Source organism: Pseudoliparis swirei, chromosome 11 (genome assembly GCF_029220125.1).
Source record: "Pseudoliparis swirei isolate HS2019 ecotype Mariana Trench chromosome 11, NWPU_hadal_v1, whole genome shotgun sequence".
In the NCBI taxonomy this organism is placed as follows: Eukaryota; Metazoa; Chordata; class Actinopteri; order Perciformes; family Liparidae; genus Pseudoliparis; species Pseudoliparis swirei.
This window is the reverse complement of record NC_079398.1, coordinates 4,345,986-4,363,424: the sequence shown is the minus strand read 5'-3', so window position 1 is coordinate 4,363,424 and position 17,439 is coordinate 4,345,986. Positions and strand designations below refer to the sequence as shown.

The 17,439-nt window shown below is 45.4% G+C and overlaps 1 protein-coding gene across 3 annotated transcripts in view; it reads right to left on the bottom strand.

Moving 5' to 3' along the window:
- Positions 1-683: 683 nt before the first annotated feature.
- Positions 684-17,439, bottom strand: part of qkia (QKI, KH domain containing, RNA binding a) — a 64,704-nt gene continuing 47,948 nt past the window's right edge. Inside the window, exons 5-8 of one of the 3 annotated variants that reach the window (XM_056425823.1) lie at positions 11,867-11,954; positions 9,664-10,104; positions 7,736-7,810; positions 684-6,562 (exon numbers count right to left, since the gene is read on the bottom strand). In XM_056425823.1, coding sequence (XP_056281798.1) covers positions 6,546-6,562; positions 7,736-7,810; positions 9,664-10,104; positions 11,867-11,954 — 621 coding nt within the window. In that variant the 3' untranslated portion in view covers positions 684-6,545. Of the gene's footprint in view, positions 6,563-7,007; positions 7,811-9,663; positions 10,105-11,866; positions 11,955-17,439 lie in introns of those variants that run through there. The other 2 variants (XM_056425822.1, XM_056425824.1) reach the window with 2 other exon arrangements.

Sequence of the window (17,439 nt, the reverse complement as noted above, 5' to 3'; positions counted from 1 at the left end):
CCAAAAATCATGTTATAATAATTAGAATACTGATATTATTTCAGTCAAGGAACAGGCAGAACAAGAGCTATATTTAATTGCTCAAAAAAAGTCACAATGGCACACCCCCCCCCCCCCAAAAATACACATTCAACTTCCCGAGCTCGCCGTGGGGCCTTTCCTCTCAGCGGCCTGACGACCTTTGACATTAAGATTCAACTTTTCAAAAATGGCCTCAAAAAGACAAAAGGAGTCTCGGGCGGAAAAAAGGAAAAGAAAGAAACTGCGAGATGACGGCCGTGCATCACTTTCAGGTAATCCATGTTTAATCATTGTTAAATACGGGGAATGTGCTGCTAATTTAACAATTTTGGGGGGGGGGGGGCATCCTGAAGGAGTTCTGCTCAGGGCCCAACATGGCGAGCAGCGGCACTGGCCAGCAGACATAAATGGGTTTTCCGGTCATCTCCAGACACGTTGTTTGTTTTTGTTTTCAACATTTTTACCACAAACACTTAAAAGCAAAGAGCTGGGTGTCAGAGCCGTGACACCAGTGTTGAACTTTCACATTTCATTTCCCGCCAACGCGGCGCACCTACCTGTGAACGTCCCACAAACCACAGCGAAGCCAAAGCCACGAGGTCGCCGATAAATAAGAGCGAGCGCAGAAGTAAAAGGACCAGTCGAGGTGAAGCAGTCAGAGGAAAGCTTGGAAATATGCTTCTTTATTCACACATGACATTTGTTTTCCTTTCTTTCTTTATTTTTTTGGTGTGAGCAACAAAAAACTGGCATTACATGTTTTACACCCTCTTCAAAGTTCTGAGTCGAACCCGAGAAAGACAACGCGACACAAGACACGACAAAAGAGACTTCACAGAATATATGTTCAGATTTTCGTGCATCGCTATCTGGATGAGGAACTTACACAAGAGTTCAATTTGAGGAAAAAAACGAGACTTTTTATTCATATTTATCACAGTAAAAATGTACATACAAATCCAGTGGGGCTAAAAAAGAAAAAAGAAGTCTCGTCGTGTTTTTAGTAGTTTGCCCGTGAGCCGCCCGAGAGCTACCGATTGGTTAACCTGCCGTTTAACTCATTGGAGGAATGTTTGTTAAACAGAACAGAAGAAGGATAAAAGCTTGGCAGGTGAGGAGGTGGTTAGTAGATAGAAGCACTGAACGCCCCGACGGCGCCGCTCTCAGGAGGCGGGGCCTACCCCATCAAATTCAAATCACGATCCATGAAGCCGAGGAAACATCCCAGACTAACTTTATTCCCCATGTGCAGCCAAACTTTTCCAGTTTACGTTTTTTAAAGAGTATTTATAAAAAGAACCTTCTCGGCGAGATGAAGGAAGACACTTGATTGATAAAGTACAAGAAAAAATAATTTCAAAATTCTTATGGCTCATAATAAAAAAAAGTAAAAGGGGAATAAACTATCGAGGACGGCTCCCGTTATTCCAATCTTTTAGCCACTCGCTGGTGTTCATCGGGCGTCGGAGGCGAAGATGCCCGCTTTCAGATCAAAAAGGTTAATATCAGAGGAAAGAAATGTTAAGTTTAAGCTGTTAGACGCCTTTGATCCTTCCTCGTGTTTTTGCTTCCTGAGACGTGAAGAGAACAGCAACAAGGCCAAGATGTTTTGTGTTGCGCAGATATTTTTAAAAAGGAGAAAAAAAGGAAAATAAATGTGGAGGCATCACTCAGTGGGTTAAAGTAATACGGATTAATGAATTAATCTGTTCGCTCCTGTGTCAGTGTCAATACCTTGAAGTAGTGGAGGAAGAAAAGAGGCTGAATAGAGGAGAGAGGGCCGACTGGCAGCGTCTCACACACAACAATGACTACTGGCTTCACACCGGAAGGAATGGTCCGGTTGTTTTGATCCCAGAGGACTTGATATTGGCGCGCTCTACTGGTGCGTGTCTAAGCATCGCGGACGCTCCCAAACGGCCCGCATTAGCCATTATATCAATAAGCTGAATTGGGAGAAGTGTTCACCAAACAGACAACAGCTGGCGATGACTATAACGCCGGTAACCAGGCAGAACGCGCCTCGGAGGGGAGGGGGAGGGGCTTCAGACCGGCTCTGCCTCGGGAAGCAAATAGTTATTTATGAACTCGACACCATTCAGTCAAATGAATCCTTTTTGAGATGATTTTTACCTTCGCATTGAAAATGCGGACGGTTATGTTTTGATCGCCGTGTATTTATTTGTATGCGTGTTATTCGCATAACAAAAAAAGTTTTAAACCGAATCGCATGAAATTTGGTGGGATGATTGGTTATTATCCGGGGACCATTTGATTAGATTTTGGGATCAATCTGGTCAAAGGTCAAATGTTAAGGTCATGAAAAGGTCAAACTCTTCTTTTTACCATAGCACGGTCAATTTTTATCCAATTGGCAACTAATGCCAACATGTTCATAATTCAACGCCCAAGCTTGTGATATGCGAAGGTATGCGCTCTACCGAGTGCCCGTTCTAGTTTGCAGTATTTTTGGCCCCAGATCGCGACTCAGCCCCGCGCTCGCCACGACTTAGAGACAGAGGACACCGGTGGATGTTTGAGTTTTGTTGTTGTTGCGTGCACACAAATCGCCCCCCGCTCGCGAGAGGGCGCTTTAGTCCAGAAGTTAACCGGCGACGCTCAAATGATGTAGTTTCCTGCCGCCTCGCGGGGGGGGGGGGGGTCAGTGACACACAGAAGGACGGGACAACCGGCGGAGAGTCGCCGGGACACAGCGGCGGCGTTGGGACGGAGCGGGAGGCGAGTGTGAAGAGTGTCAGCAGAGTTCTGCAGCACAGGGTGAGCGTGAGCGGGAGCGAGGACGCTTATCAACTCGTGCAGTTTCCAGTTAGGCTGTGTGTGTGTGTGAGTTTAGTAATTGTATGCGGAGCATATGTGCACAATGGACGAGTGTGTGTGTGTGTGTGTGTCAGTGGTGGCCAGACACCAGTTTTAATGTGTTAGTCCGTGAACCAGACCAAGTAATACATTCATGAAACTGGTTAAAAACACAAGACAAAATATCAGCAAGTTAGTAAAATTCTTACTAAGAATGTTTTATTAAAATAAATGCCAAGAGGTTAATAAGAAAAATAACAGCATACACCATGAAAACTAAATGCAAGCATGTAAAAATACTTATGACAAGAAAACTAATAAAGAAGCTAATGAGTTAAACAAGCTGGGAATCGGCAAGAAAACAAAACCAAATATAAACGGGGGAAAGGCAACACTCCCCACCAGACGGCTTTAAAGATGTAAGAGGATGGGGAGGGGAGGAAGAGAGGTCTGGGGAGGGGTTGCATGTGGATTTCATTAAAAAAAGAAAGAAAAGCACTCAGAAACATGATTAATATACATATAAAATGAGATTAGAAAAATACATTATAAACCTGTAACAATGGCTGTTAATTACATTATCATACATGTAGTAGGCAGGCCAGAGAGAACACGGTAGGTAGAGTCAACCTTTCACCTGATGGACGTATCCAGCCTTTCACAATGACACAGCAAGTTGTAACATTGCAGAAGGAATTTTCTTAATACTGTCAAATGCTGAATAGCCATCACTTGCTCCACTTTAATATTGCATTTCAATTTAAAATAATAACACTGAGAAAGAAAGAAAAAAGTTATTGACCTTTCGGTGTAACGGCATGAAGAGCTATGAATAGAAACGACAAACTGCCACGGGTAATATTGGGATCTAAGAATTCTTCAATTTAATATTTACGAGAATACTTTACCTTCCAGCAAAGAACTGTCAGTTGTTTCAACAACTGAGAACCGATTGGCTGTGAAACGGAGTCGCCCGTTTCATTACCCGGCATCTCATTGGCCCGTTATAAATCGTGATTGTATTGATGGCGTGTTGTCAAATTGACACGGAGAAACACGGGCCGGATGCTTAGAGTCGACAGCCATTGAAACAAATGGGCGTCATGCCGACGGGGGCGACCCCCCCCCCCCCCCTCCATTACCTTGAACGCTACGCTCTTCCTCAGCTCTTGATCTCACGCGTCCCGGCAGAATACCGCGTCGCTATTGGCAGTTCAATTTGTTCTAGGAAGTTAGTCACAGTCACCAAAAGAAATCAGGACAAATATTTCATATGATCATTAAAATCTAAATAAAAAGGAGGACAAATCCTGCACACACAGAAGAGTAAAGGGCCATCAAGTCATGGAAAACAAAATAATTTCAGGAAGACAAAACCATGGCACATATTTTTAGCTGGTCAAAACGACTGCTATTCTTTTTGCATAGAATAACTCGGGTAACGCCGCGGCACGGCGGGAGCTCCCTGCTCGACTCGGAGCGCGTGACGCGAGCCGCTCCTCGGCGCCGTCTCGGTGGGTGCTGGATATTATTGAACACAACTGGAATACTCAGAAAACAGAAACCACTGTTGATAAGGCACTTTGATTTGATCCTTTTGAAACTCTCGGGGCGTCTCGCTCCGTTCCTCGCTTACTTTTCAAAGGTTACGACTGTTTTGGTCTTCGCCTCCCCCCCCCCCCCCCAATCGTATCCAAGTAACAGCACTTTTTTTATTCACCCACTCGTTTTTTTCTGTTTCCCCCACTTTTTTTTGTTTTCTTTCTCCAGATTTTGTAACTGCAAGTAAAGTATCAAAAGCTAAAATTGCCAAAAATATATTTTTCAATTTTTTATATCTTCTCCAGCACCCTGTAAAATTATCTATTCTTTTGTTCACTTATGTATTTGTATATGCAATGACAGATATCTACATTTTTATATATTTATATATATATTTTATATATATATATATAAGACGTATGTATAAAGCAATTTGAACAGGCAGGCATGGCTTTCACATCCTATTTTTTTTTCTTGAGAGAGTTGAACACAGATCGTGGGCTCGGGAGCTCGACTGCGATCGAAGGAGCTGTGACACATTGTGGATGCGCTTTCGGAGGAGGGTTCGTCATGTACGGAATATACTGAAAAATAAAAATAGAATTTTTTCGAATTCGCAGGAAGGCTCAGATTATATCCAATTATGATTAGGGTTAAAAACAAAAAGACACTTAAAAACAATTGGCCAAATGTTGAGATGCAAAATATAACATGGCAATGCGGCTGATGAAACGAACCGATAGAGAAACCTCTAGAGCCTCTATGTGCAGAACTTCAAAGCGCCCTCCCCCCTAGCTGGCGGAGCGTTGACTTGGTGTTACCTGCCTGCTTTCACCTCCTCAGAAAAGGACGGAGCATTAACGGGTCAAAGGTGATCTGACTGACTGGCTGGCTGCTCCGGTTGAAAGCAGGCACCACAAATTCACACCCTTCCAGACTCTAACATCACAGAGAGGCCTCTGTGAGACAGATGCATAATTGCAGATATATAATTCATTTGAAAAACCCTTTGGCTAAATATGCACACTTAATACTTTTTTTTGTCTTTTTCGATCACAGCTCAGCTAACTCATGGAGATAATTTTCTAAATACATTAGGCACTGTATAACGGATGTAGTGTGGATGGGGACGTAGCAACGGTCAGTCGCTCATAAGCCCTGCCCCAGTGTCCCCGAAGCCTCAGCACACCCGACTTTCATTGTAGTATTAATTAAAACACACACACACACACACTCATCGGCCCAAACGGTGACTTTCCCATCTTGCCCTTCATCATTTCTTAGTTTCTGCAGCCTGTTTCTGTCAGATTGCTTTTGTTTTCCAGAGGTAAACCACCTGCCTCATTCTGGCTCGTCAATCGAAGCAAAGCTAATTAGTCAAATATGAACAGAGAAACCAAAATCAAGTGGAGAAAATGAGTAAAAAGTAAAGCCAAAAAAGGGGAGGAAAAAACAACACATAAATCATAAAAAGCTCTTTTTTAAATTGTTTCAGCCATGCTTTTTGTTTTTTAAACGGACAGAAAGCTGTTTGGAGGGCACACCCAGAATGCGTCAGCTCATAATTACATTTTAGAGCTCAACAACTGCACTACATGTGAAAAATTACAGAAATTAAAACAAGTTAATGTGAGTGTATGTTCTCTTTCCTTCCATTTCTTTTTCTCTCCCAATAGGTAGGTACAGGGTGGGGGTGGGGCTCGAGTTATCTCGTTTTTCTCCAGGGGGGGGGATCATGTTATTACTCTGAAACCAAATGGTTTGACCAATTTAGAGTGACTAAAGGAGAGTGGGCAGGCCGGGGTCTTTATTGCTATATCATTCAGTGCAGAGTTATGAGTAATACCACAAACACATCCACCCGGTCTATGATTCATGAAGAAAAAGAAAGAGAAAGAATGGGAACTGAACTCAATGAACAGAGGGAAAAATATGGATATTACACAACTTGGTTGGGTGTTGTTGTGTTTCTGAAGATTCTCCATTGGTTTCTACTTTTCTCAGAACGTGTTAGGGTGTATGGGCAGGCGTCTCTCTCTCTCTTTCTCTCTCTCTCACTTGCGTCCGAGAGGCTAGCAAAAGGCAATTACCAGTTAACTGATCAGCAGGCAGGCTTGGGGCGGCTCGTCATTGGGTGAAGAGTTCAGAGGTCAGAAGGTCATGTGTTAGTTGCCGGTGGCGGCTAGGTGGTTAGAAACAAAAACAAAACAAACAGAAAAAAAAGATAGAAAGGATATTAGTCAGCAAGAAGAGACTGGAATGACATCATTTTAACAATAAAATGAATGCAATCTCTTATGTCACCCCCTGCTCCTAATTCCCATGCCAATGTGAGATGAACCCAGCTAATCTCAACATGATCATGACGCCGTGACGCCATGATCCTGACCACTAGGCCCCGCCCCCACCCATCAGGTAGCATGGCGGTTTAATTTAAGCGCACATTGCCCCTCAAAATCAAAACAGAAGCAGAGAGAAGTCGAACAGACAAACAGATTAAGAACAACGATCTGGTGTTTTAGTGTCTGTCGAGTTGGAGTGCAAGTTACAGACGGTGTGATTAGTGGTAAGGACTCACTGTGTGAGCACAACTGACTAGAGTTACATGTGCAATGAATAGATGAATCTATGTTTTCCGATTCTTTCTCTTTATTTAGCAGTATATATTTTATAGAATATAAATATACACCAGAACCATAAATACATTTGATATAAAATGACAGTACCTCATGTACAACTGAAATATTTAAAGTGTGTTAATCTATAATCAATATACTGGAGAGAATGCAAGCTTACGTCTGTGCGTGTCTTTTAATAGAAAAATAAAAAGCAAAAATAAATTTTAAATTTCAAGGTGAAATGGCGAGTGGTCGGCACGACAACGTGTCTTCAGGTCTCTCCGACGCAGTATTTAATAAATGCTATTCCTTTTTTCTCTCGGCTCCTTATGAGCCGAGGACATGACTCGTGTGTGGGAGCAGGCCTGCCCCGTCCGAGGCTCTAATCTCACATCAGAGGAATGTCGTTACACCTCTACGCTGCCTGCAGAGGACTAGCTGTCTCGGCTTCACAGCCGCACACACCGCGAGCCGTCGGGGTAACTTTTGCCTGAGCTTTGACGCATACGTCGTCTTCAGAACACTGTATATGTTATAAGTACTATATGTAAACAAAATGTGCATACCACAAACGACCATTTAGCTGGCGTGTGGATGTATGGGGTGGGAAAGGTAGCGGGGGGGGGGAAAGGAAAACAAAATACAATACAGATGATTCCTAACTAAGGCATCAAGGCATAACAATCATTGAAAAGTCATCAATCAAGAGCAGAGAGGAGCTAGGAGACTAAACTGACCTCTGTCAGCGGTCACAATCCTTTGGTAAGGATGAACCCGCGTGTCATGCCGTCTCACTTTAGAAGCCATTGCACCTAGATCGCAACAGGTCCACAAGGTTAGAAACCATTCACTTTGAGCAGGGGAGAAAGTCATCTTTACAGTAATAACATTCACATTTTAACCATCATTATAATACTGAGATAATACAATACACAGAAAAGCAACGTAATACAGATTATAGTACATATACACACACGCTCGCACACACACACACACATCACACAGAGCTTCTTTTTATGTGTAGAAAAATGCACTAGAAAAAAATACGCTTTTTTGGAGTTTTACTTAGTAATTAAAATGCATAACTTAAGTAATAAAATTCCACAGTGCTCTGAGTTATAGAGGACTCTTTGAAAAAGGGGGCAGGCAAAGGGTAAAGGCTTCTGGGCTGTCTGAAGAAATAATGTGATTCTTCCTCTGGGATACGGAGGGGGGGATTGAGAGAAATTTGTCTCTTTTATTTTGAAAGGTGGGGAAATCCAATACAGCTCTGATGGTAATTGAATCGTGCCAGACACCACCTGCCTCTTCCTCTCTTTCATTTTCTCTGCAGGTCGATCTGTTCGCTGTCATTTCCCTCTTAGATTTGTCACAACTGATTTCTTCCTCCTGCGGTGGTCCGGCCCGCCTCTCGCATGCAACACTAACTGTCTGTGTGTCTCCGTTTCACATAAATGTGATGCGCGGGAATTCAGAAAAAAACTAAATCGAGTTGTCCGAGAGGAAGCGGGGACATGGGAAGTTGGAAAATTCGACAAGGATTTTGTTCTGGCGTTGTCCGACGCCGAGAGCGGGTTTTGGCTGACGACCGGGCGAGGAAGCAGATGGCCGACATTCCTTTATTCAAGAGAAGCCGATGGCGGCCGAACCGAGAGCACGAGTGTGTGTGTGTGTGTGTGTGTGAGAGCGAGTGTTTTCACACAGGGCCCCGTGTTGCTGAAGGCACCGATCGATAATGCGAGTAAATAAAATGCACTAAGCTGGTGTTACCCTGCAAGTTAAAGAGAGGAAAGCCAGTCGGCCCCGTCTGTCAGACAGGACTCCCAGAGGCACGTCGAACACACAGGGAAGTCAGAACAGGCGTGCGTCTGTCGTCGACACCATGAGGGGAACACTGCGTCACATTAAAGCGAGTGACAAACAACTCTTCTGTCTCAGCTTTGCTTCCGTTGACCACAGCTTCGATGAAGCTCATGCGGTTCGTAGAAGACTCTTTCTTCAGGAGATGTTCAGTTAACTCTTTGGTAGCGGCACCATTGAGAATGAATACAATACATAGAGCATTGCATGGAATGGTCGACGCCCGATGCAGAGACCATGGGGAGCGTCAGGCGTGAGCACATCGCTGCACCCCCCTTGAACTCGAAGACAATGGAGGGAGGAGAAAAAAGGGAAGAATTGAGGAATTTAATGAACATTCCCAGAGGGAGTGAGAAAGGGACTATCTGCAGGCATCAAGGCCTGCAGAGGAGCGCAGAGAAATGATTTCAAAAGCTGCAGAAATCCGAGGGGATCTGCCGCCAGACTGAACATGCCGCGGGGCGAGTGCATGAAGGGGTGAGAGAGCAGGCCGCGCGTACGAGGGCGGGTTTCTGTCGGCACGCCGCGATCCACACCGAGCCGAGCGCTCCGACGTGAACCCTGCGGAAAAGAGGCGAATCTAAACCTGAGAGCTGAATTGTTCGGCGAGAACTTAACTAAAAACAGTGAACTCACCGTAGTCTGAATTATAAACTTTCCAGCAGCCCAGCCTCCCCTTTGCCTTTTTAATACAGTGTCCATATGCGCCACACAGCTGGTTATTCCATTACCAAGAGCTCCACCAGCACATCCACTCTGTGAGTTTGTCTGTTTATAAATCCTCAGGTGGACACGACATATTTACCTTTCAACATGTCCTGATTGTGGCTCATGGCAGCCATGTCCAGCACCCCGGCTCCGGGGTAAAACAAGCCTCCCTCCTGTCCGAGCTGGCCAAAGTTGGCCATTGCACCCGCCGGACCCATGCTTCCCCAGGCTCTCTTACCAAGAACCCCACTGTGCTCGATGGGGTACTCCAGCAGGGAGGTGGGGGCCAGGGCATAAGGATAGTCGTAAGGGGTCGTGTAGATGAGCCCGCCATCCGGCGAGGGAGGCACCAGGGTGGGGGCGCCATTGGTCATCATGGCGGCCATCTGAGGGGACCGGATGAGGTTCATGATCTGACCCCCACCCGATGTCGGGGGCCGGAGTCCCTGGGGAGCCATCATCTGACCTGTGGGGCTCGCTATGAGACGTTGGCCCTGAGCGGCCGCTGCCGCCGCTGCAAGAGAGAATGCAAGGGTGGCTGCCATAAGCAAGAGAGCAAAGGACAGGAGTAGAAAGAAAGAAGAAGGACAAGAGATCAAAGTGTAGTGTGGATGGCCATGAACACAGATGAACAGTGAAAGGTGAAAATACAAAAAAAGGAGGAAAAAGAAGCGGTAACGGGAAGAGGCAGGTGGAGAGGGGAGAGGAAGGGGGCAAAAGGGAAAATTAGTCCATGCAATGATCATGGTGGTGAACCACAAAAGCCACAATCTGTTGCAAAGGAAAAGTCAACATTGCCAAACAAAACAAACACAATGCCCCCCTCACACCAAAACGCAGGAAGCACAGGATCCAAAGCACACAAATCACCACGGCGGCAAAACATTCAGCTACTGGGAACGGCACAGGTGAGGTGATCAACACGCACACCGACAGAAACGGAGCCGAGGACGAGCTGCGGAGGAGAAACACTCGTTCAGGCGGATTGGGGCCCGAATGTGAATCCTGAAGACAACATGTGTTGTTAGTGAGTTAAACGATGTTGATCCCCCACAGTCAGCGGTCCATTTAGGTTGGATAGAATACAGGTGAACACACAGATGTTTCGGGGTGGTTCTGCATCGGCATGAAGCCACGCAAGCTTCCCAAGAGGCAGGTCAATGAAGCGCTTCGGCAAGTCGAGTTCGCCGTGTTCAGCGTGGCCGTCGTAATAAGGAAAAACGAAACTGTGATATTGAGCACCTTTAGTTTCATTTCATAAATCTGAGTGAGTTTATCGAAACACAGTTTCTGATGCTGCGATAACAAATTACATTTTTTATGATAATTAAGACCAGGGGTCCCTAAACTTTTCCTGTGAGGGCCACATCACTGTTCCCTTCTCTGATGGGGGCGGGGTCAGTGGGTAACAGAAAGAGTGAGACGATCACAGGGTGCCTACATGTAAACATGTATTGTTTTCCAGAAAGCCACATAACCAAATATTAATAACCCTTTCTGGGATCTTATTCCGTTCTATTTGACAGCGGCTAGTCGAGGATCTGCGTGGCCAGACTGGAAAAAACAATCATAATGCGTCTCTGGTATTGTTCAGGGGGCGGGGCCAAATGTGGAGGTGGGCCGTCCCCGGCCCGCAGGCCTTAGTTTGGGGACCACTGATTAAGACCGTAACCAAGGGTCCATAGATTAAGTGTACAAGTTCTGGGCGTACAAAATATGTTCGTTATACGATTTGATAACACAAAAAAAAAGTTGTTTATGTTGGATTCATAAATGAACGACTAAATAATGAAGTGTTTTCTTTTCATCGTTCCAATTTTGGATCACGAGTGAATATGAATAGATCGAATGACACGGGGGTCGATTACGGAGCGAACACTGTCGACATGTGAGCCGGTGACCGACATGCAGATCAGAGCAGGTGGAGAACAGCGATGTGCTCAAAGAGTTCGCCAGGAGCAAGTGATGCAGAGTGACGGCATCTGGATTGCAGGATGGGGGGAGGAGAGGAAGAACAGCAGAACAGAATGGAAGGTTTCCTCCTCATGGTTGGGTAGGTGGAAGGAAACATGGATTGTTTGGAGAGCTTGAGAGAGAGACGTCTGCTAGTGGTCACAGATAATATGACGTGTGTGCACAGAAAGTCTGACTACACATTTACATAGAAAGTAAACAGTATTAGTGCATGAGAAACAGATATAATATATCATTAAATATGGTTAAAAGGTGAGTTTTTTATGGTGGAAAACAGATGGATTGTGTACCCTGCCTCTCCTGTGCGTGTGAGGAAGCTCACTTACATGTTTTGATGTTGTTGTCTCTGTACGTCCCGTTGAGGATCGCCAGCTCCATCAGCTGCATCTTCTTCAAGTTGTCTTCTCCCTCGGCCTGCGAGAAAATGAAAAAAAAGGAACTTTAATGTCCATTCACAATAACACACCACACACTAATTCCAATTAATTCCACAAGCTGAGGCCCCTTTATAGGCCAATTGAAACAATCCACATGGCGACCGTCTCACCAAATTACATGTCCGGGTGTTATTAAAAAGCTACAGTGGGGAAGCTAAATCATCTCGACGATACACCGGTCGGGTTTAGGGAAACGGAGATGGAGATAAGCTGAGATGCTGTCGTCGTGGCGGAGTGCCGTGTTACTGAAATGCTGACGGGCACATTAAGTGTGGGAATGCATATTCAGAATCCATATCAGAATGATAATTACTGTAATTTTCTTTGCTCCCTTGTGCGCAATCAAATGCGCAATAACCGCCCTGGCTAATGTCAGTCCTGTCAATTAATGTTTGGATAAATAAATACAAAAAGCCGCAGCCGCCGTCATTATTGCCAAATTAGGAGACTGACATTATTCACGGAAGGCAATTAAGACGGCACCCCTCCTCCCGCCCACACCCATCCGTTCCTCCCCGTCCTGCACCTCCTCACCTCCACCCCCAAGCTGCCGAACACTCAATCACCATGACAACACAAGAGCCCCGTGATGCTCCAGGTCGTACGTCATGATTCCAGCAGGGCTTTACGTGAATTACCCTCCGAATGGAAGGTGTGGAGCCGGGCGTGTGAAGCCTTGATGACCTCGGTTTCACCTGCAGGGAATGATTCATTTCGAGCCTTTTGATGCCAAAAAGGTCCAATTTGGATGCTTCATCATTTAAACTTATGCAGTAAAGTATGAATACTACAGTACAAGTGGTGGCTCGTGCATATACCAGGGTTCTTACACATTGTGACCAATGGATTTTCATGACTTTAAACCAAATGTCCATGACCAAACTAAAATCTCAGTATAAACATGAAAACTGTAGAAAATGTTTCGTATTGAGTGTACGCTGGTTTATATTTTGAGCGTCTTTCTTTAAAAAATATATTAATAATTTCAAACTCGGCGTAAATGAACACGTGATTTTAACACATTTCCATGACTTTTCCAAAACTTTTGTGATTTAAGTTTTTTCCATTACTTTTCCAGGCCTGGAAATGACCATTTTAAAATTCCATGACTTTCCCAGGTTTTCCATGACCGTACGAACCCTGACGTACACTCTGCGTCTGCACGTAAACGCATCATGTGCACACAGTAGGACCAAAGTGTTGTCGGTATGACAAGCAGGAGGGCAGTCATCGAACATCCTCGCTCTCTATTCCATCTCTGCAGAGTGCGTCTCCTGGACCGAGTTTAACCACAGTATGCTGTTCTATTCAGACGATGATAAGGAGAGAAAGACGTAGAAGGGGAAAGGAAAGGAGAAAAAAGAATGAGGGCTCAGAGTTAAGCCCTCCCTTGAGACTCCTCTTCAACACGGCCACAGAGAGAGGAAGAGAAAGAGAGAGGTTAAGCAAGAGAACAAGTGACAGAGCCTGGTCTCCCTCGACTAAATATAAAGCAGCGGCTTCAGAACAGTCACAGCTCACACATTCATCCAGCAGTGTGTGTGTGTGTGTGTGTGTGTGTGTGTGTGTAATGTTTAGTGGACCACAGAGCTGCCAATTAATGGAGCAAGGACATTCTCTCTACCGCTTTCTCTCCCTCGCTAGTTCTCTGGCTCCTTTTTCTAGGAATGGGAAAGACTAAAAGCACAAAAAGGACAACAAAGAATTCCACGCTACAATACTTTCTCTGAAAGACAGAGAAACGAGGAGCCTTTCAAGTATTAGTGATGCAACTTGCATGATTTAAATATTCGTATCTAATGATTTGATGATGCGCAGCTGAGAAAATTATAATGCAGCCTATTATAAAATATGATATACTCCAAATATGTTACAATCTAATTGTTAATAAATTCTGTGAAAAATATACAGCGGCGAACAGTAATTTATGGAAAATCAAACCCTCCACATCAGTTGTCCAAATTATCTATGAAAATTGTAGAAAAATAAATAAAAAACAGACTCAGCCACGCAAACAAACCCAGGTAGCTAATAAAATAGTTGCCAAGCCCTTGGAGGTCCGTAGGGCCGGTTAGGGTTGTCAACAATGACAACCAGACCAGGCTAAGTGAACACGGCCAGGTCAATAGCTAGTCTCGCTAATATTGGCAAGTAAACCCAACTCAACGGAGCCAACATCACAACTAATGAGCCTCTGCAGTGTCGATGTAAACAAGCCCTGAAGTAACTGCCTTTCACACGTAAGCACGATTGAATCCAATGTTCTCCGATCTCCTTGTAAGATCCTTTTCTCAGAGTTCTTTCTTTTATTTACATCCCAAATTAAAATAAGATTTTGCCCTCTACACCTTTGTACAGTAAAAAAAAGCTAAATAAAAGTCTGAACTCTGCTTTTATGAATGAAAACCGCTGTGTGTGTGTGTGTGTGTGTACATGTCTTGAAAACAACTCCGTGGCTCTTTGGAAGTGGGCCAAGCTGAGAAAGAGAGACGAGACAAAATGAGGATATAACTTCACCAGATGCAAATCATGAAGGTTGCTCCGTGATACGGTTTCAAAGTCTAATTTAAACATTGGTCTTTGCTCTTTTATGGTCACTGTGTGCGAAGCCGGACAAACACCACTCTGCTGAAACCACTCTTTGCTAGCTTTCCACAACACAGAGACCTGCCATCTAGCAACAGTAATCACAATGGTTCCTGAGCCGCTCCTCTCGGGAAGCTCTCACAAGCATCGCTGCAGTACGGGTGCAAAACGGAGAACCACAGACCAATAGTGTGTTTGAGACAACACTTAAATACTTTGTGACTCAAGTTTTCTTTTGAAAGTTCAGACAAAATAATGAGCACATTCAGGGTGTAGTTAGAAGTAGGGTTGGGTCCCGAAAACCGGTGCCAATGTGGCCCCCTGAACACGAGGAGACGACGATGACGAGCAGCCTGAACTCAGAGGAGCACCGGAACGTTGATGGCAAGTCTTGCCTTCATACAAGTAGGTCAACAAATAATACATGAGCCATTATAACCATGATTAAGCTAGCTAGATATCAGACTGTTAGCTCGTAGCTAGAGCTAGCTATGAGCTACGAGCTAACAGTCTGATATCAGTTTTTTGTCAGTGCTCCATGATAACGGCTTCTAAAGGGGATATGGCGGCAGAGGTTTTTAATGTCTTCATCGTGCTTCTTCTTTTTTATTTAAAGTATCGGCTCAGGCACCGGTATCGTTTTCCCCGGTGCAGAGAGGAGGATGGAGCTCCACAGTGTTTTCACTAAAGCCCCAAAACCAAGACCGATTGTTTGTTTTTACATGTGAAATAAATACACTTTCCTCAAACTAAATTCAAAGCAACATTTCCCCATTTTTCTCTCTATTTGTACCCCGACAGACGTTGGGAAGCGTCCGCAGCCTGGTTTGAGTTACACGACGAGTGAGAGCAGAATTAAGACGGCTGCAGACCAGGACATACCAAACGATCATGCAGACGATACAGCGGGGGGGGGGGATTGGACCAACTTAAGTCGTCTTGTGTGGACTGGGCCAGCTACTGCAGAAGTGAATGTTGGATGAACCGCGCCAGAGAAAGCAGTTACACTTCAAGGTGCTGCCATAATTAACAGATTTCTCAGTCAGAATGCAGCAACCGTAATCCGATGTTCACTCGGGCGTCGCCGTCACTCGGGCTGTGCGTGTGCGCACGCCGCGTGTGTGCGTCTGTAATGATCTGGCTGCTGGAATTCCCGAGAGAGGAATAGCTGCTGAATAATAAAATGACAGATGAGGGAAGGAAGTTTTCCTTTATCGTCCCCAACGCACACATGCATGTGCGTGACAAGCGCGCACGCCGACACGCTCCTGTCCATCAGCGGAAAAGCCACTCAATGAAGCTGCTCTATCCACGAGAATCAGATTCAATCAATGAGTCCTATATTTGTGACATCAGCAGAGCGGTAAAAGCTATCAAGGAGGAGCGAGTCAGAGGGATGAGGGAAGGAGGGAGAAAAAGGGAGAGTGTAGAGCGATGAGCTAAAGGAGGCGACTCTGCGATGAGGTCAAACTCTTCTTTGGCTCTCTTCGGAGGCGGTCGCATTTTCTCTCCCTCTCCTCCCCATGACCTTCCCTTCCCTGCTTGGCTTCTCTCGTCATGTCTTGTCTTGTTTTATACTTGAGAGACTCTCTCCTCATCGCTCTTCGAACTAAAAACCATGGACCGATCAACTGATCATCTGATCAACTGGTCTCTCAACGCAATTGACACCGTCTTCTCGACGAGAAGCTTGGGTTCGGGGGAACCTGCCCGTCCTGCCGGGACGTTGCAGCTGGTTACACGATGGACGTGTCGTGTGCCTAGCAGCCTTTCCGTGGAGGACGTAGATGACATCTACCTATTCGGAACTATGATTACAGGATTTCTGCTGTTTGGATTTGGCGTTGCCCTGGTTTATCGGAAAATTAAGGAAAGCGGTGACAGCCGTTAAAAGCCCCTAAGGCTGCCCGACGAAATTGGATCGATTTGAAAATGGGAGGAAAGTGGTGGAATAGCAGGTGCGCAAATTGGATGTAGCTGCTGGCAGACCAAACAATCCCAATCTTATCTGCTGGCTCCCTCAACCAGAACGGTGCCTTGGCCAAGGCCGTTACTGGAACAACAACTCCCCTGAAGATCGCTGAAGTGAGAACCTCTCTCATTCCCTTCCCCCTATCCACAGACACCTGTGGTTGTTTTCTCCCAGGACCTTTCAAGGCTATCTCCATGGCAACGACCATCTTGCGGACTGAGAACTCTGTCTGTTGTGGCCTGGGGGAGGACGACATACCAGAACACGCACACGAACTTTCAATAATACTGATTGCATTCACTACCCCTCCCCATCCCACGCCCGCCTGCTTTTTACCCCAGTGGGACGGACGGGGCTGTGGCTGGCGCTGCTGAGTTGGCGCCGGACCGGCTGGCTGCTTGTCGGTGCTGGTTACCTTCTGCCCCCAATGGATGGGCTTAGATCACCCAGTTGCTGGATTACGTCCCCTGCCCCCTTTCTACTCGCTGCTCATCATGGCTCAAATGAATGTGCTTATGTGGTAAGGTGTTTTCCTGCTCCCACACTGTACCCCTCTCGGGGCATAGTCGGGGGGTTGGTGTTTTTTCTCGCCTTCTTCCCTCATGTTATGCTGTAATCTTTCATCCACCCTTTCTTGTAATTTCGATGCTTTTGTACCCGTACTCTGGCAAACGACAAATAAATATATCAATCAATCAATCAATCAATCAAAAACCAGATGCTAAATCACTCCTCTGACTCTCTCCTGATGATCAAAGCTTGCGGTTTAGAGTTGATGACAAACAAACTGTAGCTAAAGACAATTGTTAGACAATAGAGCTCATGTTCAACACTACATGTGGACAACAATGAGCGTGAATACATCGTTGAGTCGGAGGAGGGATGGAAAGATATGCAAACAGAA